Consider the following 25832-nt stretch of genomic DNA (forward strand, 5'->3'; position numbering starts at 1 on the left):
TATATTTAGATAGTTTGAAAACATTATTATAACGCTACACATACTAATTGTTAACCATTTCGGTAGTTTTAAACATTTTGGAAATATTCACGGTATTTTCCTGCATCTTCTTAGCGCGTTTGCACGTTGAATTTAAATGAAATTGCTATATGCAAACGACCTTAGAAATTCAAGTTCTTTGACGCATTAATTGTTCATGACGTTTGCTCCACCCAAAATAACAAAGATGATTTCGAAGCATATGCAACATCTATGACTATGTCCGTCTGATTCACAAATCATACCATTGAATTTCTCTCACAACAACTCGGTGCCAATAGAAACTCTTTGAATAGGTCAAACTGACGGTCCGAAGCTGCCGTTAAGGTGGCACAAATTGATTCTCTCTTGAAATCCAATCGTGTTTTATATATTCCATCTAACAGCTTTATGGTTTTGCTATAACACGAGTGCGCAATAATACTTTTAGCTACGACTTCAAAAAAAGAAGCTTCAACTGAAGATTGATCTATCTAAACAAGCCTAACATGGGGTCAATACTTAGCTATTTCCGAGCTAGACGTTGATGACAAACTCCATCTTCCATTATCTGTAAGTAAATTCCCAATTTGCCAGGCGGTAATCAGTATCTAGAGAAAACATTTTAATCAATCAATTTCCTCTCAACTGCTTTCAATACGGGAAAGAAATAAGGCACTCAAATAGGCTAATATCTAGTTGAGCTATCATATAATTACCAAGTTTCGCAGTGTTAGGCATTTGAATACAATAAGAGATGTAATTACGCAAAAAGATGCCTTCTTCAATAAATGTCATCGCCACAAGGATTTTATTTAATATAGCAGATTATATTGTGACACTTAAAGAAGAACATTTCAGCAAATTTACTTTTTGATAAAATGTTAGTCATTGCAAATTGCTCCCTTCAATTGTCTATAATTCGTAGTTTAGCTTATCAACTTTTTACCCAAATGATGCATTGTCTAGAAACATACTGGCTGAGCTAAAATATATCAGTTATTTTATTTGTTTTTCTTTTCGCTTTTTCAGATTTCCATGACTAAATGTTCATTTTTAAAAAAAATAAGACAACTAGAATGCTACTGTATTTTAACATTTATTTATAAAATTGTTAACACATATCTTACATATAACATTGATATAAATTTAATTGGAATAAACATATTATATTCACAGTTATTTTAAAAATAATAATTTACAATAATGTTTCCGTGCCGCATGACCGGATTACAGACAAAATAATGGAAATTAAAATTATTGTAATGAAATTTAATGTGCCATGAGATTTCAAAGACCTTTCATTGAATTAGTAAATATTGATCAGAGGCACATAATTTTCTTACGAATAAATCAAAACAGAATATAATGAAAACGCTGAAAGCGTTGGAAGGTTGTAGGCGCGACAAGTGAGTTGTACTTTTTTTAACATTTTTGTTCACAAGGAATATTGAAAATCGAATCGAAAAAATATTTTAAGTGGTCTAAAACTGTAAACGATAAGAGACTGTAATTACATTGGAATAGGCTGTTAAATTGGTAAATTTGTAATACAATTCTATAGCTAGTTTCATAACAATTACTGATAAACCTATATGTACAATGATATATAAACAATGCGCTATATTGCCAGTTTATTGCTAGTGTAAATGTAATTTAATGAAACCCGATTTTGGTTAAGGACGTTTTTACTCTAATATATAAGGTAAAGTAAGGCAGGCTTTCCGTCCATACCTTTCCATTTTCTGCGTAACTAACTAAACTCATCAATACCTTTGGTTCATTATCAATATTTGTTTATGATTCTCGGGATTTCTTTCAAACTCACATTGAAATCGTGTATAAGTATTTTATAAATTAGCACTATTTTAAACCGCATAACAACCTTTGTCCCATTTTATAACCCTGGCGCATTAATTCTTTTCACATTGCATGTCAAAAAGTAGATCTCACGATAACTGCTTTCGATCAGCGTTACTAGGTTTGTGGAATACAGCCTAAAATACATTAATGTGTTAGAGATATAGTATACTAGTTCAGTTTGTTATCATTGTACATGACCATTTTACAGGTAATGGCCTCCTAAAACGATAAGTGTAAAAGAAAACTAGACAGATAAACGAAGAGTTTGATATGCAAGACATAAACATGATCTATGTTTTTTTGTTTCTTCTCGATTGAAATATCGAGATTAGATCGATCGATCGATCAATAATACAACTATACAAAAGCATCATATATGAGTTACAATGAAAACAAAAAATGACCAATTGAACAGTCGATATGTTCTATATCGACATGATTTACAACAAGAGTATTAATTCTCACATTATAATTGCACATGGCAATATATATTTTCGAACAAAAATAACACATAGCATTGTAATTTTGTAAAATAGCATATTACAAACCTAGTAAGGTAACATAGTTCCTTAGGTAGCATTTTTCAAAACATGGTAAGGTAAGGTAGTACCTTATGCACACATATCACTTTCACTGTTTAAGGTAGCACATTTTAAAATATGGTCAATGAACATATACACAGTATGGTAAGAAAGAGAAAGTTAGAATGTGTAGAAGCTTTGTTAGTACCCGTCGTCTCTGCGGTCCTCATGGACCCCTTTTCTTCTCCTGGTGCTGAAAAAGTGATACATGTACAGTACATGGAGTGTGTGCGACATAAAACAGAGGAAACATGATTGCCCTATAAAACTATAGATTAGGAAGTCACAAGATCCGTACAATCAAGTAATTTTCTCCCTTGCCCTTACCTCTGATATACCCAAAGGCATTATGTATCTAAGTTTACAAAACACCAGCAATAAATGCATATTCCGTAACTGGACTCTGTTTCATGTGGAAGTTTCGTCTGTCAATGAAAAAAGTGACTCTATAGCTTATCTCAATCCCATGGCGTTGCTTCCAGCATATTGAATAAGAAGTTTAAGATGGGAATTGCATTTGACGTATATATAGGACAGGCCTGGGGGAGGCTGAACGTTGTTTGATATGAAAATAAGAAATTAGATTTGGGCTTACATGACAAGAAATATGTCATCAAGAACTACTTCACACCAGGCGGAGAACCTTGATTAAATCGAATCTTATAGGTGGAGGCATTGTTATCAAAAAAGTGCTCTGTATAAAGAACTCATTCATTCTGTCGAATAGTGCGACTAATAAAGAAATACAAAAAATGCTTTAATGAAACACTGTTCCCATGGCAGCTGATTTTTCATACTTTATACTGAAGTATTCTTTCGTATACTTCCATGGTATATTCATGAAAGGTGAAGTAGTTTAAACACAACACTGGACAACAAATGTACACAATGGCTGACAAACTGATTCATATCATGCACGTGTAAGTAGTCATTGACTAATGATGCACGATCAACCTCATAAAACATTAAATTAAATTTATGACATTTGTATTTTTGACAATGAAAAATACGACAATTTCGTTTCAACAACTATTTCTTTTCACTAAAACTTTGCGTAGAAACCTTCCAGATATACTCACCTCTAACAACAATACCGGTATTTTTTCCCGCTGAAAATATAGACACAAAAATATTATATCATGTAGATTTCCAGTATAGTTCATACAAATTCAATATACTACTCAGTTGTTTTATATGGACCGTTATTTTCAATCATTTACATATCATTATTCCGGCATCCAAATTTGACAGATGACAGCTTGTAAATATTGTTAGAAAACGGTCTGTAAATATGTTTAATCAGTGGCTAATAACTGGAATTTACTTAGAATGTAAATGTAAACAGAGCGTGTTTATACTCCGCAAAGTGATTTGAAAAAGCTACAATAACTGCTAAAATTACATTTCAATTATTACAAAAGAAACTTGTCATATCTATAGTCGAATACACCAAGCATTACACCTCTGTCTTGATACTCATTGGTTTGAAAATGGATGACCAAATTGCTCTTTTATGCCCATATATGTTCAGAAAATCATGTTAAATTACTTCAAACTTTCCCTATTCTTTGTAAGTAAACTATTTACTAATTTTATGTATTCAGTTTTATATAGATTTCACACCAAAATATAAAGCTGATCCTGTGCAAAATTTGAGTAGTAATATTAAGCAACTAATTAATAGCATAAAAATTACAATATAACATATTAAGTCATACCAAGACAAATGATTCAGCACTAAGAACATATTTTAAAGTTGTATTAAACTACAAGCCTTTCCCAGATATGGTGACCAAAACAATTTTAATTGTATTTTCGCTTAATGTATTAGAAAATCATACGACATGAGCCATTTTTTTCTATATCAATTCTTAAAAAAAACTATCGATGTGAGTTATTATAATTAAATAACAATGTGCACAAAAACATTTGGAGAAATATTCTGATTTCAACCTGTTTTAAACTTACCATTTAAAACATGAACAGTAAGGCTATCAACACTTAGATCTGAACTTCGGCACACATAGTTTCCGTTATCCTGCATGGAACTAAGATTGATAATGAGCTCACTGATGAATGAGAGTCCTGGCTCAGGCTTATGCTTAACTATTTCAATCCGTCCATACCAATGTGGATGCGATGTCAAAATCTTATTTCCGTTAAAAAACCAGTCAATTTCCTCTGGTGCGCGTTCAACACCCGTGGCATTACACACAAGATGAATGTCATTGTACTGGCTCACATATTCGGTTCCACTGACTTGAACCTCTGCAAATACGAATTACATTGTTCATACATATAGTTTTATTGTTTCTTTACGTCTCTGAATGTATATATAAGTGCAAAATACAACCACCATGAATAATAAATAACTCTCCATAAACTTTGATGAGACAGGCACATATACAGTTAAAGTCTACACGTCTTTGTCTTAGACGCCGTTAAATATGTAAATAACCTTTTAAAACCTACTGGTTTATCAATATGGTATCTACACGGTTGTTGACCGAGTGTTTCAAATACAATTCAAAAAATATGTGTCGAAGATAATAAATTGAATATCTTATTTGACAAATCTATTTTAGAATTTCATTTTTTATCTAAGAATCTTGAACTTTTAAAACACAACCTTTTAATTAAAAAAAATGATGATATACGCAATTCATATAATAAGTAATTACTTACTTGGTTTTCGCCGAGCTGGAGTACCTGAAAATGATAATAAAGATGTAGTAACACAAACTACATCTATGCAAAGATTTTTTTTTAATATAACTATAATTAGCATCGCTTATTGGATGGTTAGAGCAAAGCTGTTTTGGATATTGTGTGTCTGCTTTCTTTAACATTTTTCGGCCCTTTTTTTCGATAATCAACAACACCCAATCAAATCAATTCAAAGGGCCGAAGTCGAATCATGCAATTTATTTTAAAGGTTTTCATTACCAAATGTATACTTTTTATTGCTATAAAATAGGGCTTGTTATTCACAAACTTTGGATTAAAATATGCGTGTATGGTCATGTAATAACAGCCACTATTATTATAATTGTGAAAATAAATATACAATATATTAGAGCGGATTTAAAACATAATATAAACGATTATACAAGAGCATTTTAACGAAATATTGTGAAACGCAATGGAAAATCTACAAGAAACTGGCCAAGCTGTTTCCGATACTTTTAATAGTTTTAGCAATGAGTTTTCTGAAGAAGGCTTACTAAATACTTACTTAAAACATTTAACGCAACGTAATGTGTGTAAATCCCACTGGCACTTATTTGACACTCGTACACGCCAGCATGTTTTGTCTGAACGTCTTTTATCATGAGGTTATATTTACTCGTGCTATTTGATAGTTCATCATGGCTGACACTGACGGCAGCTGAAGGTGTAAACGTATTCAGGCCTATTGTGAGAGGATTCTCTTCTGAAGCTTTTCTCCACACCACCTGCACACACACACACACATAAACATGTATATAGTAAAGTGATGATACATATACATTGTAAATGAAAAACGTTTTAATATTCTTTTAACACTTCATCTCGTTATATATATTCCATGTGTTGTATTTTCAATTGAAGTTACTAACTTAAAAGGGTCATAGTTTTAGTTCAACCAAAAGGAATCTCAAATGTTTTCAAAAATGGAACACAAAAGCTAGCCCATGTATTTCACAATCTGTTAAAGGGACATCTGCCTTGCAATATTAGGATATCTGCATTTCTTTGAAGTGAAAAGCAATATTTAACAGTAGTCTACATGATAAAAACACATTTAAATGCATTATAATACAACGAAAACTACACGGATAACCCGGGAAGTCTGGATTGCTTGATGGTATTTTATGATAAATCTGAAAACTATATTCATCATACACAATATTAGGAAATTGGTATGAAGTTTTATTTCGTTTCAGTCGATTCCAAGTGCTTTGTTTAATTTCAGAAAATGACTCTGCCGCATATGTTGAAGTATTTTAATGGAAATTACATTCTTGACCAGAAGATAATGTGCATTTTTTAAATTCAAAGACATTTTAAAATCAAATTAATAGCCAATAAAGATGCATATTGTGTATCAATACAATGTACACTTCAGTACCAAACCTAAATACTTCGAATTATTTCAAGTTCAGAATGTATTATTATTACAACAACACACATCTTGTCAGACACAGGAACAAACGTTTACATATACAGCACCGTCGCCATAAATATTTAATTGCTTTCAAGTTTCAATTAAACTCGTAATAAGACACCTTCCTAAGCAAATACTAATTTCTTTTAAACAAGTTTGTACTTTTATCGTTTTAACTTCACATTATTAGAGTTGCTTTGCCCTAATTAACAATGTAAAAGATCTCAAATTCCATTTTGATCACTTTAAACAAAGGGCAAGCCCCTTTCGTAACAGTGGAAACGCTATTGTGTCTGTACCAATGGCGTCATCTTTGCAAGAAATTAAATCCTATTCACAGACAACAAACTTGTTACTGTTTTACTCACAGTTCTTGGTCCAAGATCCTTTATGTGACACATAAGTTCAGCTAACTCCCCTCGATGTACTGTTACGTTGTTCGGAGTCTTCACAAATTTCGGAATGGTCTGACGATAGCTTCGCGCTGTAAAAGAAAACATACACATAAAGTCCATCGTGTACTGGTATTTGTATGTACATGTACTACAAAATGATTTTTCCCAACTACATACCGACCTATTTTTTAAGGGTACATTCCTGGTATTTCGAGGACTGAATATTGAGCTTTTTTTCTTTGTTATTACATAGTTGTTGCTTTTAAGCATCTTTCTTGGCCTTGTAAGTACTGACAAAGGACCTTGATATTAAAACATCATTTCGTTTTCTTTCAGCAAAACATCATCACAGTCGTGGAAATAAAAATAAAAACATCGTTCAAGAAGTTTTGTCAGGTGTCTTCTATTACGTGTGTCGAATGTACCTCCTGTCGATCGTTGTTCTGGCATTTCTCTTTGATGATTTTGCCAGTAAACAGATCATGGTCAAAAGATCTCAGTCGTACCCAATAATTTCTAACCAGTTATGAGGTTTTGTAAACTTGTTCATTTTGCTTCTGGACTGAGAAATTGTCTCAGTACTGTTATGCAGATTTTGGTAAACACATAGTATAGCTTGTTATTGCTTCAGCTTCCTCTATTTGAGGTGTACAACTAACATATTCATGACCAAGATTACAGTATTCATTGGCTTTTTCTATCCACCTAACCGAGTTCATCCATTATTCATAACAATTTTGTCAAAATATTCATGACACGATTGCGCCTACGTGCATGCTGTCATTGCTGTCTCTCTTTTTTAATATAAATCCAGATTAAATTTAGAGATTTTTTATATAAACACTGTTACGTGCAAGAAGAACACAATCTTAACTTCGTTATCACTTAACTACGTTAATTATGTTATCATTAGTAGTGAAGATATTGTCTTAAGATGTCTTTCCAAAAGAGATGATACATATGAAAGCATTATCATGTGCGTTTGGACTAACTTATTTAATATGTAATAACAACTTAAGAAAACCATATACATAATAAGGTGCACGCACTTTCTTTGAAGCCTCTATGGAACATATATAAAACGCATTAATCATATACATATTTTGTATGAAATCTGTATATACATGCTACCAGCAATGGAGGCAGTATAATTATCTAATCCCTTATTGTCAGTGTACTCAAACCAACGCTGACAGTACATCAGTCAGCATGATTGAATCCAACACTACCAGTACAAGAGTCAGTATATATAAACCACTGCCAGTACTGGAGTCAATATAATTAAACTAACGCTTCCAGCACAGGACTCCGTATATTTTAACTAACACTTCAAAATATTGAGTCAGTATAATTATTTAATACTACACAGTCAGTATATTAAAGCCCACGCTGACAGTATAGGAGTCAGTGTAATTGAACTAACGCTTACAGCACAGGAGTATTTGGATTTAAATCAACTTTGCTAGTACAGGAGTAAGTATATCCTCTTTTTAGTATCCTTTTCAATTTCGTTCTCTCAAATACCACGAGCAAACACGGTAGAAAGCATCATTAATCCGTCCACATGCCAAAATGTTAAAACATTTAATTACCACTTAACGTTCATCAATTTTGTATTTCATCAATTTTATTGTCAACAAGATCTTCATTCTCTTAGATAGTCTTTTGTTCAAAAGGAATTTAACATTATATCAATGCATGGACATACATAAGATAATGTTTGTTTGTAATTAATGTAATGAAAACAGGAGCCAAGCTTTTAAGAATACACCCTGTTTAAAGGCCCTAGTCTCTAACACTGACAGACATACACGTACAAACACCACAAACAGACAACGTGTGCATCGTAATAGCCTTATCAATAAATTAATTTCCTTTTTGAATGTTTTATTTACAGTGCATGGTTTGTAGAATAATTTTGGATAGCATTTCTATTAAAACAAATACATAGCAGCAATGGAATCAAACAGCTAAATAACCAAGTTAATTACGTCAGACCAATGAAGATTCTATTGTGCGTTTGCTTTTTGTTAAATGATTCTGAACCCATTCCATGACCTGATCTGAGATAGTGCTGGCTCCAGACGTCTGTGTAGATAGGTCCGCTCGATGACTGCAATAGTTTAAAGGCGCATATATGTAGATTCCGAAACATGTTGTTCCTTATAATAATCCATAAACATAACCCAATTTAACCCTTTCGATTGTATTGATTAAATAAAAAAGCATGATCTGTGTACCGTTTAAAAAATATTAGTTTTAACAAATATTGTTTTTAATTAATAGCCACGTGGCTAGAAAGCCCCCGGTTACAAAAGCGCCAAAATGCTGCCCACAGTTTTGTTCTTATATGAACGCTAATCATATGCCTTTTTATCATTAAAGTCAAATGAGTTTAACATGATAATGTTTACAAATTGAAAACATTTCATTTGCATGAACCTATATAGAACGCCTTAAAGAACGTACTGAATACCCGTGAATTCATGCTAAGAGAACGGCATTTATCAATTATGTATTGCTATTGACTTTAAACAGACTTGATTATTCCCTTACCGGCGTACAAGAAAAATTGAATATGTTCCCGGTAACGATACTTATTTTACTCTTTTTGGCAACACTATCGTACTGATTCCATCAATCGCTGAGCACCACATGCTTATGTATAAATTATTGTTGTGTCCTTCAGGAAATTGATAACTTTATTTGTTCTCAAAATATAAAAATGAATAATGAATACCACCCGGATTACTTTACGTCTAGCAGACATGAAACCAAATGCAAAACATTTACAAAGAAATAAACAGTAATTTGCTGTCATTACACTGTGTACGCTAATGTCTATTGTGTTTTAGTTTTGCTCTCATGTCAGGAATTCGGAAGACTGTCAGATCCAATGATTGAAGCCATATTGATAAGAACATACACATCAGCTGTGGGAAATACTTAGTTACTCATAATTCGTTGCATTATAAATATAATGAAGTTATATTAGTATGCATGCAGCTGTGCTTATGTAGAATAGCAAGTGTATTGCAGCATTGTTCAAGTATTAACTCATTTGGAACAAGAATCGCAATGTAGATTTGTCCTTCATTTCAATAGATATCGGTCGATGTTATAAACTCAGAGTCAATGAAAAACAGGTAATTATCGGCCATCATAAACGTTACATAGTTGGAGGGATTTGAAACTGTCATACAAATAATATGCAAAACGAGCATGATAAATAAATTAGAAACACATATTTAATTGAGAGACGAAAAGGAAGACATAATTACCCATCAAAAGCGCATGCAAAGAAATACGCACTGCAAAGAGCTAGTAGCTTTTTCAAATAGGAGGGATTTGCAAATTAACGATTACTGCAATATGAAAAAAATGTCAGACAAACAGACACAAGTAAGCGACGACTCTAAAAAATATTGATACTTTTATGAACTCGGTATTAATCAACGTATAGAAACACTAGAGTGATTCTTTTTAGAATTTGCCTCTTCCTTGTCAGAGAGTGTATAGATTCTACCCTGTCGAATTTGAACAGTCATTGATAAGATTTCTTACATAACCTACTCAAAACAAAATTAACTAAAGAAAGTAAGAATTTGCATTATTAGTTTTTGTCAAAGCTATACAGATAGGTGTTTTAAATACAAACATGTGTTTTACCAGATATTTGTTATTGTGAGTTTTTAATTGAACATTGATGTGGTTTACATTACTTGGAATTTTGAGCATAGCGAAACAACGTAATTAACTGTGTTCTGACAGTCAATTGTTAGACATGGGTTGTCGATTTTATGAATTTGGTTTTTACAACTGTAAGGTCATAAAAGCAAAATTTGTAACCGTTCCAACAAGAAATTCCTCAGGTAAAATATGATAACGAATCTACAACTAGTCTCAATATATACTGGAACGTAATTTAAACTATATGTTCTTTAAATTAATAAAGTATGGTATTCATGATATCCTCTATAGGCTTAAGGGTTTACCACACCGGAAGAGAAACTTTACGCCAACTCCATATTAACATTATTTGTTCTAATTGAGCTCGGAGGCGTAAATTCAGATTTTGAATAACATTGTTTTCCAAGTTTTTCTATGCCAGTTTCAAGAATTTAAAACAAAAATAGTCGATGTCTTATCATTAATGAAGTCAGCGTCAGGAAAATGTGCCCAAGTTCTATCAAATCTGCTCTATTTACTGTCAGTCTCTGCTAAGTTATATCTATTTTGCGGGTATTGACTTAAATTAGTATTGGATAATAATGTAGTCATTAATGCTCTAGGTTCTGATATACCTAATCATTAATTTTGTCTTGTCTACGGATGCCATTAGATTTAATTCAATACAAATACACCACACCTGTAAAAGTCAACTAGATAATTTGAAGGATGTTTTCCCAATTATAAGGTAGATTCAATCTGCAAAACATCGTTTATTATGTGTTGTTCCAGTTTGTGATCGATGTATCAGACGCAGGTGGAAGGCATATTTACCTTTCAGAACAATGAACTTCAGACTGGTATTTGAGAGAGAGAAAAAACTCCAATTTCCATTCGTCAGAAGCTGACATTGCAAACATAAATATGTCGACTAATTTAAATGAGTAAGATTGTTTCTTCTTCGATTTCGAACGCAGTGTCATATGCCTTACAAATGTCGGTAAATCGACCAATTTTCCGTCGAAGGATATATTCGTACGTAGTTTTTTATATTAATCAAATGATAATGCATTAAAGAAGGAGCTAACGTGAACTATTTGTATATCATTCATAACCATGTTGTTAATAAGAAAGTGTAATAAATAGTATTATTTTGTATAAGAAATTAATTTCGAACCCCTTATTGTAATTTTACAAAGAAAGCTATTTTACAAATACAACTAATACCTTTCGTCAGATTCTATAATTAATCTCGTTTAATTTATTCGGATACATGAATGCATCAGTTTTTCATATTTGCGACTTTATTTCTTAGACGAATGTTAAAATAATCAACATACATTATATGACGTGTTCTTTTTCATTACGATTCGGCAATTATGTGTGGAAAACGATATAAAATATTCATTTCAGCCACACCGAAAGTCTGTCGACATAATATAAATCGGGAATTTATGAGAATTCCGCAGACAAACTTGTCTCGAAATAGTGCCATAGAGTCTTGTGATATTATTATCTTCAAAATACAGGACACAATTCACTGAAAGGGAAAGGTTTATAGGACCACTAAACATGGTTTGAGTTTACAGTTAACTTCCTGGCTTAACATGCTACAGTCATATATTAAAAGTGCACTAGAAGAATTAAATGCTCGTCAGCTACAGTTTTGAATTAATAAATACTGCCTGAGCTGACAGGAAAAGTAGATACAGCCTTGAATTGTTGGTGAACTTGCAGACTTAAAAGCAATCTAACTTTAGTTTTGATTTGATAGTGAACATTTAATTTAAAATGGAACATTAGCTTTTGTTTTTTATCAATACTTAAATATGTTTCACAATATTGAAAAACTTACGATCAACGATGATATATATGCCTGAATAAGAGATGGTTTGACAATGCCTATAGATCGGTCGGAGACATACAACGGAGAGCAATAATTAACCTTCATAAAGGAGTCAATCTCCGTCTTCTATTGTTTGCTGTTATTACCTCTCTGACATTAGAATTTCTCTTTAATATAAAGCAAATAACTATCGATACCTTTGATATATTGATGTATAGGTATGTATGCGGTACTTTATTTAATGTAACTACATTGTATGTACGGCAATGCATAAAGCCTTTCACACCAAAACCAAAACACTATATATAATAGCAAAAGTTCAATTTTAGGTAGGGTTTGATACTTTTAAGCACATTAAGATTGCCCCGCCTTCAAACGCGGATTGTCTTTATTTGATCTAATGAGAAAAAGTAATTGGTTCAGTCTTGGCAATGATTGATAAAATCTAAGCTAACATGCCTTTATACCCGGTGTTTCTCACGATCTCTAATGCACTTTGTGTCTAATACAGATTTGTCTGCAAATCAGTTCTTGAAATACATTTGAATTAAGAGGAATTCCCATTGAGAAATATGTTGTCTGTGTACATACTCTACAACCGGCGATGCCTTTTTCGGAATACAATTACATTAGGAAAACCACCAGGTCACTAAATGATTCACAACCTGCGGCATTGAAGTAATGATATATAAACCATTTTCAAGTACTGAAACACATTTAAAAGCATGACAGTTTGCTAGCAAAAGTAATCTAAAAATAAAAAAAAACGAAAAAAGAGACCTGAATTGCTAAACGAGGAGTTTACCGCTATACCCCAGAGGCGTCGAATTGTAACAGGTGTTGCACACTTTGTAATCATATCGGATGTGTACAGGTAAACAGAGCATACTTTAAAACACGTTACATGCATACTCAATAAGAAACTTTAAGGTGTGGCTTTGAACGCGGACAATATAGGTTGGTGCAATAACAGTTATACTAATTTTTTTGCAATTATCATGATTTACTCGTTTGACTATAATGATCAAAGCAAAAACATATGATTTGTCAAAAAAGTTAAACATGTTAATGCATTAAAATATTCTTTGCATCAGTCTGTATTGTGCGCCTCTAAAACCACAGCAGTCAAAATTTAGATTGAAACGTTGACATTCACACGAACTTGTCAGGCTGTTGTCAAGAGTATTTGAAGTTTGTTCACAGCAACGTCATAACCATAATTGCAATCCCAAGTGCACTGGCTATCTTTCGACCTGCAACGTATGTGTTGCAGAAACGACCATCATTTAGCATAACAGTCTAGGAATGAAAAATATTCCCGTAAGTCCTCAGTTTTAAATTAAATTTCTTTGTTTGGACTTTTTACTGTCTTTGACAAATTATGTGCAGGCCCAGGCCCGGCTCTATAGTGCATGCATGCAGCCTTGTTAGTGTCAGTATGATATATGGGATGGAAGTATGATATATGGGATGGAAGTATGATATATGGGATGGAAGTATGATATATGGGATGGAAGTATGATATATGGGATGGAAGCATGATATATGGGATGTCAGTATGATATATGGGATGTCAGTTTGATATATGGGATTGAAGTATGATATATGGGATGGAAGTATGATATATGGGATGGAAGTATGATATATGGGATGGAAGTATGATATATGGGATGTCAGTATGATATATGGGATGTCAGTATGATATATGGGATGGAAGTATGATATATGGGATGGAAGTATGATATATGGGATGTCAGTTTGATATATGGGATGTCAGTATGATATATGGGATGGAAGTATGATATATGGGATGTCAGTATGATATATGGGATGTCAGTATGATATATGGGATGTTAGTATGATATATGGGATGGAAGTATAATATATGGGATGTCAGTTTGATATATGGGATGTCAGTATGATATATGGGATGGAAGTATGATATATGGGATGGAAGTATGATATATGGGATGTCAGTATGATATATGGGATGGAAGTATGATATATGGGATGTCAGTATGATATATGGGATGTCAGTATGATATATGGGATGGAAGTATGATATATGGGATGGAAGTATGATATATGGGATGGAAGTATGATATATGGGATGGAAGTATGATATATGGGATGTCAGAATGATATATGGGATGGAAGTATGATATATGGGATGGAAGTATGATATATGGGATGGAAGTATGATATATGGGATGGAAGTATGATATATGGGATGGAAGTATGATATATGGGATGGAAGTATGATATATGGGATGGAAGTATGATATATGGGATGGAAGTATGATATATGGGATGGAAGTATGATATATGGGATGGAAGTATGATATATGGGATGGAAGTATGATATATGGGATGGAAGTATGATATATGGGATGTCAGTATGATATATGGGATGTCAGTATGATATATGGGATGTCAGTATAATATATGGGATGTCAGTATGATATATGGGATGGAAGTATGATATATGGGATGGAAGTATGATATATGGGATGTCAGAATGATATATTGGATGTCAGAATGATATATGGGATGGAAGTATGATATATGGGATGGAAGTATGATATATGGGATGGAAGTATGATATATGGGATGTCAGTATAATATATGGGATTTCCCTATGATATATGGGATGGAAGTATGATATATGGGATGTCAGTATGATATATGGGATGGAAGTATGATATATGGGATGTCAGTATGATATATGGGATGTCAGTATAATATATGGGATGGAAGTATGATATATGGGATGGAAGTATGATATATGGGATGGAAAATGTAATGAATGAGAAATTATTTATTTCTCTTGAGATTTACACTTATAAGAAATAATTTTGGCTTAAACATGTATTTGTCATGCTCAAAACGTAAAAGTTACACTTCTTATGCTAGATATAAATGTCAAATGTAAAATAATTTTAAAAAGGATACTCGAAGCTAGTTTTCCTAGTTTGAAGTTAAACCGTATACGCAGTGTAGATAATTTTTTGTTTTGCCATTATGTTTTGTTTCAGAAACTTATACATTCGTTTTGAGCCTCAAATAAAATGATAAAACGACATTTTGAATGGATATATTTATATGTTAATGCAGAACAGCTCAACGACAACATTTCTGGGCTTAGATTTTTAAGGATAAACATCTAACGAACCAAACTTCGACCGTTGTATAAGGTGACAAAATATGTTGTCAATGAGTACTAATGCATACTAGATATGCCGTCTAGAGCAATGTCATGCACCAGGCAATATCCAGATCGGTGGCGAAAAAAAGTTGTGATTGCAGCTAATCTTGGAGGCAGAAAGAAACAGCAACATTCGTGTCTACCATATGTGTTATAAATTGGCAATTTGCGTGCAGTAAGATATTTCACATTTCTTGCTTTTTCAGGACATCCCAGCGGATACATTAGGTTGATCCACAGTCTTTGAAATACGTAAAACAATTCCTTGTGGTAATTTAGTTGACACCAAAATATTCTAAATATTGCTGAGTATTATCGGAAATTGCTTACCAGTCAGAAAAATGTGAAGACAATAATAAAGACAAATATAACATGCATAATTATGCATTTCTACAAAGTAGAACTATAATCCCTTTTTTCAAATGCAACATATTTGTATATAGAATATGAACACAAATGATATAACAATGATTTGTCAACCAACGATATCTTTATATGTACTTAGAGTTTTGTGCACAAATCCCGTAACAATGTACACATTTTCTTTAATAAGCAAGAATGTTTGTGTTTTGTTAGTCAATTATTTCAGGAAGATTATAAGTTTCAAAACAGCATGATAGAGCCTTACATTTAGACCCAATATTAACAAATTGCTCGCAGACAAGTGTTTCTTGTACAGTACCTTTCTAATGTGTTACTGCCACACAAGAAATAAACTAAGCACGAGCCCTAAAGTATGTAATGCATGTAACCAATCGTTGTTAATTTTAAACGGTCAAGTATTTTATGATTTACTCATATCTTTGAATAAAAAGGTACAGCTGAAACAGATCAAATCTAGTTAGAAATACTGCAGATTACAAGGGTACTCATTACACTTTCAGAGCAGAAATGAGTCAAAAGTTAACAAAAATGACGTGAACAACGTCGTTAACTTTAACAAGGTTCTGAACAATCGGCCCTATTGCTATTAATGTATCAACTTAACCAAACCTAAAGGCAAAAGTTTTACAGTGCAAATTATTATACATCAAAATCAAAATTCGAACTTAATTGTTTACAAAACAAATTGAATAGGATTGGGGTCCTTAAAGTGTAAAGTGTTTCTTTATTCGTTTTTCTTTGCATTGTAAATATCATGAATTCACGCCAAACCAGCAAAGATACCGGGAAATACTGAATCCCTGAAAAATAAGCTTTACTTATAAGTTAAGGTTGATACAATGAAGTTCTTAAAAAAACTAAAAAAACATTGACGCATTGTAACACCCTTGTTTTCGCTCACATAAAGTCACTTTAAGATCAATTTTGATTGGTAATTTACAAAATGTTTAAAAATGTTTTAGTTCAAGGCAGAGCGAAAATGATCAATTTAATCAATTTACTATAGCCACAGTGAAATAATCTATTAATTATTCACTAATATTTCCCGTTCTTCTGCAAATATGTATGGATTACGATCTTACACAAATAAAATTCACCATGTTTATTGAATAACGTTCTCCAAGTTATTTACTCAAATTGAAATGGGTAATGCAGTTGAAAAGCATGGGACATTTTATCGAAAATATCTCTTAAATTATTACTTCTGATCCTGTGCCTAAAGATACGGACGAAATGCAAACAGTAATGTGATGAAACGCCATTCGACCTTACGAGTTGAGTCCAAACAGAAATGATACGTTCGATCCAATTTTATGTAATGAATTGTTTACACCATAGACATACATTTTAGAGAAATAGAATCTGGAAGGGAAAAAAGTTGTGACAAAACATACAAAGGAAATTTATTGTGATTGGAATACGAAATGACAGGCAAATAGAAAATCAAGCATCAATTTGGTATCATAGAAATACATTTACAGAAGTTACAGGAGTCATTTATCGATACCAATGCCTCTTAACGTAAGTGAAAGTTTAGTTCAACACATCTTTAGAGAATCTGCAATAATTTTTATAATTTAAGATCTTGTCCACCTTCAACCTCCAACGAACTCCTGTTATAGCTGAACGCACAAAGGCACCATTTTAAAAAGATGATGATTCAAACAGTATTTTAAATATAAATAATGCCATGAATTCGCTGTCATGTTTGCCTTTCGCTTCTTGTATAGGCGTCTTAAAACGTACAGGGTGCTGCAGGAGATAGGGAGAGTGGTTAGGGTGAAAATGGCACTTTGTATCCGGTTGTGAAGAACTTGGAATTTATTATTATTGCAGAAAACGTTAAGACTTGTGTTTAATTGAAGTAATATAAGATTTTAACAACCAATTATGTTCAGTTTGAATGTATCTGTACACAAACTATAACTTTCAAACAAAATGAAAGAAATATGGTCAGTCTCAAGCATTTCAGTGCAGGAAGGCAGACGGTTTACCATGTAGGTCGCCATGAGGGCAGAAGGGTAATACTACAGGTTGCAGCAGTGTGCTGACTTTTGCTACCTTTTTTGATATATTTGTGTATGCACGTACTGAAAGCATGACAGGTCTGTAGTGTAAGTAAAAGCAGTTGATGACGTCGGCAACAAAACAACTTAGTCCAGTAAAAGATACAATCCTTGATCAAGATTAAATCCGTATACTTCATTTAAGGCAAGACATTCAACATCTTATCACACTCACTATTCAAACCCAACCTACATAGAATCCCTGATATTTTGTATGATCGATCATAAATCCTACACAAAAAGTGCCATTTATTAACGCAGATAATCCGAGAACTATACACTATTTTGATCCATAGAACAGTTTTTACGTTATCGACTACTCATATCGACCATATAAGTTTGTAAACTCCGCTATATCGTAATAATAATAATATAACATCTAGTCGAAATAAATATATATTCATTTTATTAATCTTAACAATTTAAACTATAAATACTTCCAGTGTATGATACTTAAAGTTCAGTGTTTAACATTTTGAAATTCAATTCCCTCTTTTTATTGAGTACATTGTTGTCACAGACTAGTTGTCTCAGGTTGGTTTTGTTTGATATATAAACAATAATTGAGCGCTACCATCCTTTACGGATTCAATGTAAAACCGAACACAATGTTGTCAAAACATCTTTTCTCGGAACGGTATGCCTTTGGGATGATTAGGACACATAAAGTATGTACTCTCAAAATGAACTTTTGTGTAAGGCCGTCAAGCGTAATGTTATAGCGTTGTTGTTTCCAATTCGAATGTTGAAAACAAGCCATAATTCTTGAATTTATTTGTGTTGAGTTATGATATGTGATTGAACGGACCTGAGCGTAGGGGAACATAATTACTATGGCAGTGCTTACTTAACGTTATTTCAATAGAGCGCATATGCAGGCAAGCCATATTAAAGTCAATGTCATTGTTTCTCGTAATTGTCATATGCGACATTTATGTCCAGCCATAACATAATTAAATGTTCTGCCAGGAATTAACGACCGATATGGACCCCGCATATTCCTTCCAGGTGACCATCCAGTTTGATGATATTACTCGTATGAGACCAACTTCATGTTTAACCATTTAACCATCATAATTATTTGCACAATTGACTTTTGTCATTGTATGAATAAGCACGCATGTGGTTTACCTAATAATTCGATATATACTGTTTGTTCATAAAATGTGGAAATAATGTAATATTGAAGAATTATTAAGTACAGACTAAGTAAATACTACTATGAGCTCCGTATTTCTATATACCACTGAAAAACATAAAAGTTACACTATGGGGACAAGCATCGATGATAAAAAAACACTATAATACTTATATAATATTTTATTTATTCAATTGGGTCACTTCAACTTTGAAAATATAACATCCTTCGGACTCAACACACTTTGGCCAGCCCAGTTGCGTTCATACCCCGCTAATGACATCAATTCCGCAATTCTTTCCTTAAATATTTTCAAAAAACTTGAATAAGGCTTCGAGATTGTAATTTCTGATTGAAGTTATTCTTTAAATATAGGAACACATTTTCCTGATGCGCACTGTCATTTATAGATTTTTCGAATCAAATCGGATTATTTTACTCGGAATGGTCAACGATATATCGTAAATCAGTAACAAGTAAAACTGACTGCAGGCATTCAAATACATGACAAATACATATAATTCACCAAGATTAACTGCCGAGCACTTATACAACGAATTACCAAAGACACCACTTAAACAGACGGTCAAAGGCTAAAGCAGTAGCTTGTGTTTCATATAAAACATATCTTGGCGCCCTCCCCATATTTTGGCCTGTAAAACAACGGCAAATAAAAAAGTTACTCCGATTTTAGTCTTTTTCAAGAAAAGCAATTTGTCATGACATGGATTTCTACTTAGGAAAAGTCTTTAAAAATATAAATGGAAGATTGATACGTTCAACATCTTTTGAAACAAGGGTGCGTGATCTAGAAGTAATATACAGACATTGTCTTTAGTATTAACATTTGATTGTTTTTAAGCTAATATACTAATTTTTCTCGAAAACCCCCTTTTCAACCAAACCTTCTAGATATCCGGTCATATTTACGGGATACATGTTCATTTTGTAAAAGATGTATTTCTTAAATAAAGAAGAACACTGCAAATAGTGCCATTCTAATGCAAGTTATATAGTCTGTGTTTCTTTTAAAACTATAATGGTTCCGGTCAAGCGGCAATCAGAAAATCAATCAAGCACTTCGTTATCGAGCCAAAGCAGTTCCGTGAAATAAAAAGAATTAAGAAGAATTATATCTCAACACAATATGCGCTTTAACTCTTGAATAATGTGATATAATGATTGAATGTATGACAAAATAAATGCATCTTAGAAATAAACGAGTAAGGCAGTATCGCTTGTCTTAATAAAACAAAACTGTCATAATTTATGGCAAAAATTCATTACTGTTTAATTTTTTTCATTGCTCCGCACGAAATAAAGCGTTAATTTGTAAACCAATTTATCTGAGTGCATAGATCTGCATATGCAATTAATTGCCACCAAAGCAAATAAAGAGAATATTTTTTTCTCCGAGATAATATGTTTTCACATAAAATAACCCCATCAAACAAAGAGATAGCATTTTTGCTGAGAAGAAAAGGCAGACCCAATGTATAACGGGAATACATGAATCAAATATGCGCCAGACCCTTCAGGCGTAAGGGCTTGTTTTCCGAACAAAAGCTGAACATTAAAACGATTTATCAATTATCGATATCCATATTTTCTGAATATTGCGAAACCGTCTCGTCATGGTGGAATAAAGAGGGAAACTAATACATTACGTATTTTACCATGATACATGGACGTGTCCCATATCACCTATCCAGACATGATACGCTGAAATGTGTCTATAAATCTCGCGTTCGATGGTGGCTGTTAGATTCTGGACAATCTCAAAAAACAAAACGTTCAATTTCTAAGAGAAATTAATTCTCTGATGGATATTATTGAATTTATTTTAGATTTTGTCATTGATAATTCAGAACGTTCATATTTTTATGTTATTTATGATTCAAATGTTTTGATGGCAGGTCTGACGCATTTAACCGTTAAGAAGTTCCTTGTGTTTGATTTATTACGACCAAAAGATACGGAATTCCCCTCATCTCACACAAAGTATGTTATTGATAGTGTTTGCTCTCTCTGTTTTCTAGGACTATTTGTATAAATTGATGCTTTTATCATATTCGGCATAAGCTGCACAATGCAAAAATGTTTTCGGTGTACTAAACAATCAAATTGATATATACAACTAATCGTGTGTTTTATGAAATAACGTCACAATACACGTTTTAGAAGTAAGTGGGTAAATAACACTGTTTAAAGGCATTTTAGGTTTTTTTTTTTAAAATAAGATGTTGTGTTTTTTCTTTGGATACACAATGACTGTCTGAAAGAGTCTTCGGTTATTACAGAGGCAGCATGCAGGACCAACTAACTATCCCATTTGAAGCACGATAATGATGAAAATCCAACAAAAAGCAGACTGAGGGTATTTAAAATAAATAAAAATGTGAACGACCACAGATAAGCATGTTCTGTCCATTTTTACCTTTGTTGCTTTATAGTTGTACAATACTTTAAAAACTATTAAAAGGTAGCGTAAATTTTGCCAAATTAATGGGATAGGGGGAATTGTTGGTGCAAATATATAGAAATCTTAAAATATTGAACGATAATATAACAATGAAATTAATATACATATGAACTTTATGTTTTAAGAAGTTGGATGTAAGGTATTTCTCCCACCTCTGATAAGTAGATCCAAAACATTTCTACACTTCTACAAATTCATATCTAGCCCAGGGGCAAAGATAAAACATTACCCGTATGTAACTCTTATTAATGGCCATCACAGTGTAGTTACATCCCTTGTTGAAGACTGTCGTCTGTAGCATCATAGAAACATTGTCTACGCACAAAATAGTTTCAGCAAAAAATACATATTAACTTAATTATGTTCACTAAGATTGGAGAAAAAGCATTTTCCATAGCCAATCGTGTAAGATGGGTTCATCAAAATCCTCACGCAGGGTGTTTTGCGGAAACGAGGTTTACCCTACGCTCGGGTCGGGATAAACCTATCTTACACTCTCGACCATGGAATATACTTATAACCTGATATACTTGAGACTGCATAAAATGTCGAGAATGCTTGGTAATATTGCAAAATGTATATATTCTATTGTAACAGTTTATTCTTTATTATTCTCTATAATAGTCTAAGATATGTGCACAAGTTAAAAAAAACAACAACGAAAAACATAATACGCAGTGTTTAAGTATTCCTTCCATAATCCAACAATATTAACAAGAATGTACGGGCGACATCCAAAATATATCACGTAGACACTGTACATAAAACATTTCATAAAGAAAATAAGTATAATTGAACATATCACAAAAACCGTCGGAATATTTTCTCTGAATGTGCCAAATCCCATTCAGGAACGTTTAGTATAGTAGTTAGTCTAGAAACAAACAAACACATTAGACAAATAAACAAGAAGATTTTCCAGTGTTTTCGAAATATTATAAGTAATATGTACCTGACTGTGCATATATATCCATTATCACACAGATCCAAACCAAAACAAGGAGATAACTCCCAACGTTAAAATTGTCTCGAAGATTCACCCATCTGAAGTTCATCGTTTATAATATGTTTCCGCGTTTCTTGAAATTATCCACACATATTCTTAAGTCGACTTACTGATTTTTTTTGTAATATGAAGCTATCTATATTACTGCACCTTATGTGTTACCATACTGCCTTCGAACTATACAATGAAACATTTGAAAGCACAGCAAACAAAGACTTCAATATTTCATTAAGTTTAAATTATACGTTATAAATACCTTTAATCGTAGAATTTAGATTAACACTTTCTCTTAGAGAGTTAAATAACGTTCAAATTAAACCAAAGGGGTATGAAGGTGTCTAAACTTTTATTAACAAAATTACTTTGTCAATTTGTTTCCAAAAGATATCCAGAAGAAAAGAATGATAGAATCATGTGTTCGTTTAGCGTATATAACAAAAGCTCACGCACATAGTCAGTTAGATTTAGGCGATACTTGTCTAGAAGACGGTACTAAGTACTAAATTGATACCACTTTGTAGAAAGCAATGCTATGAATATCACTCTAATTTATTGTAGAAATACTAGACAGTGAATATGTATTTCAGTTTATCACGCGTCTATTTGTTTTTGTCTTTTCTGGATGTATTGTGAATGCTTCAAATACTCAACACTGAAAGGCAAAGAAAGGTTTACATCCAAAAGGTATGCTAAATCTAAAACGTTTGTACCCTGCAAAATAGGTTCTATAATCTTTTAAAAAAAATCTTTACCATCTTTATTTAACCGTAAACTGTGAATAGTATCGCCTTCTGCTAGAGATATCGAGCGTTCTATAGAAATAGCATGTTTCAAAGGTTTTGTTCATATCATAGCCAGATGAAGCGTTCCAGCGAAAACAGCCTAGCCCTCATCGATACCGGCAGCCAAATACCACTTGTTTGTTACCAATACCACACAGCGATGACGGAACCTGTCATAAAAGCTTCTATTTAACATCGTCGAAATGTGTCGACAAAAACATTCACTCATGACTGCTTAGCTTTACAAAAATAGCTCTTCATTCGTAATTAACAGTTTGAGAAACTAACGGATATTGTAAAGGACGTGGAATATCAATTATTTTCCTTTTTACACGGCGATTGGCTACTCCTTATAGCAATAAATTATTCTTTTCCTTTGGTGTTTTAATGAACATAGACCGGTATCGATATTGCTATCGCATATCCTTATTAAAGTTCATGAATGGTGACAAAGGATTTTGCAAAAAATATAAGAAATGTTCAGTTTGATCAGAAACATTAAATGAGTTGTGCTCATATGTTATCAAAAGTTTTTGGTATAGGACAACGATTAGGCAGTATGGCATGTCTTTGTGTCTTTGTAAAAAAATGGTCGTGTTAATTGATAAAACCTATTTCATATAATTCAAAACACTTTCATTGTATTATATTTGAATGAAACAGAATCGATTTCCACTTGTTGGTTGTTTTGTCTTCTATCAGACAAAATTCAAACAATATATAGTATTAAGATCCATGTGTCCTATCCAAAATCATTGGTTCTAGAGATTGACACTCTTTTTAAATTCTTATAAAGCTTTGTGATAAGTATGGTGTTTTTGTAGATCATTATTTTTATTTCAAATGAATTATTTCAAGAACATGCATCGAAGCAGAAGTAAACATATTTGTACGGGAAGAATCAATTGAAAACTATATAATATATCAAAAACAAAACATAACGTGATTGTTTGATTTGTATATATTATTTACGAAAAAATCCAAAGACATGTCAAAGAATGTTGCGGTACAATTATACAGATATGCCCCAAATGCTGCTCGTTTTATGATATCTATGCACTCAGAGACCTTTAACACGCAATATTCTAAATGTTTCATTTAACGACTTTCAAGAGTATTCAGCCAGGAAAAATCATTGTGCATTGCTTGGTTAACATAAAAAGACCTCGTCCTTACCCCGACTTGACAACTCACAAGCATCTCAATGTGTTCAAACGAGGATAATTATCGTCTGTTTACATTGCATGCCCTCAAACAAACTGTATAAACACATTGGCAACAGCATGGATATTATTAATAATAATGTTATGTCCAATCTTCAAATGAATACTTTTTGCATGTTTAATTAAACAAACTATTATTCCTCCCTTCAGTTGAAGTGTTTTTAAGGAATCAGACCTATAAATAAGCTAGATCTCTGAGAGCTAAATTAACTTTTATGTAATAAAGGTGCCTAGTAATTATAATTATGGTATCATATGAAAGGTTATTGTTTTTTTGATTTCTTACAAGTGAAACTGTACTTACTTATATAAAACATATTTCTAATCTTTAAATACAAAACCTTTCAGAAGATACAAAATAATACGATGTCACAAGACATCAAAATTCACATATCTGTGGGAAAGATTCCTGGAACCAAAAATACCTTGTTCGAGCACTATCCTTACCATGGTGGTAAAAAAGAAGTTTGGCATTACTGATTTGGTGAAAATCCAATAAATAAAGGTCCATTACTCCATTGCACATAATACATATACATCACTGGAAGCGCATAATGAATATTTCGTAACGATGCTATGGTAGCAATGTTTTGCACGTTACTCAAATTAATTACTGAACAATACCATGTCCAAACGTGAACATTCTTTTACCTCAGCAAATTATTTCAAACAAGCTTTGTTGTTGTACATTAAGTGTTCCCATTCGGTCGCATTCGGTAAATTAAGCTAGAACATTCGGCTGCATCTTGTATGAATAGGTTGGCCTTTCGGCCTATTTTCTCTGTGTATAACGATGCCTCGTTCGATCGCATCTTCTGTACATTAAGTGTTCCCATTCGGTCGCATTCGGTAAATTAAGCTAGAACATTCGGCTGCATCTTGTATGAATAGGTTGGCCTTTCGGCCTATTTTCTCTGTGTATAACGATGCCCCGTTCAATCGCATCTTCTGTACATTAAGTTGACCTTTTCGGCCGCACTTGCTGTACATTAGGTTATTTTCTGTACAAACAGTTGGCCCCTCCGGC

The 25832-nt window shown here is 32.7% G+C and overlaps 1 protein-coding gene across 2 annotated transcripts in view; it reads right to left on the minus strand.

Annotated features, from left to right (window-relative positions):
• Window positions 1-1142: 1142 nt before the first annotated feature.
• LOC128228213 (protogenin-like) overlaps window positions 1143-25832 on the minus strand; it is a 55383-nt gene continuing 30693 nt past the window's right edge. For both annotated transcript variants that reach the window (XM_052939377.1, XM_052939376.1), the window contains exons 2-7: window positions 6978-7093; window positions 5698-5917; window positions 5148-5171; window positions 4431-4730; window positions 3542-3571; window positions 1143-2655 (exon numbers count right to left, since the gene is read on the minus strand). In XM_052939377.1, coding sequence (XP_052795337.1) covers window positions 2534-2655; window positions 3542-3571; window positions 4431-4730; window positions 5148-5171; window positions 5698-5917; window positions 6978-7093 — 812 coding nt within the window. In that variant the 3' untranslated portion in view covers window positions 1143-2533. The remainder of the gene's footprint in view (window positions 2656-3541; window positions 3572-4430; window positions 4731-5147; window positions 5172-5697; window positions 5918-6977; window positions 7094-25832) is intronic.

Source organism: Mya arenaria, chromosome 3 (genome assembly GCF_026914265.1).
Source record: "Mya arenaria isolate MELC-2E11 chromosome 3, ASM2691426v1".
NCBI classification, from domain to species: domain Eukaryota; kingdom Metazoa; phylum Mollusca; class Bivalvia; order Myida; family Myidae; genus Mya; species Mya arenaria.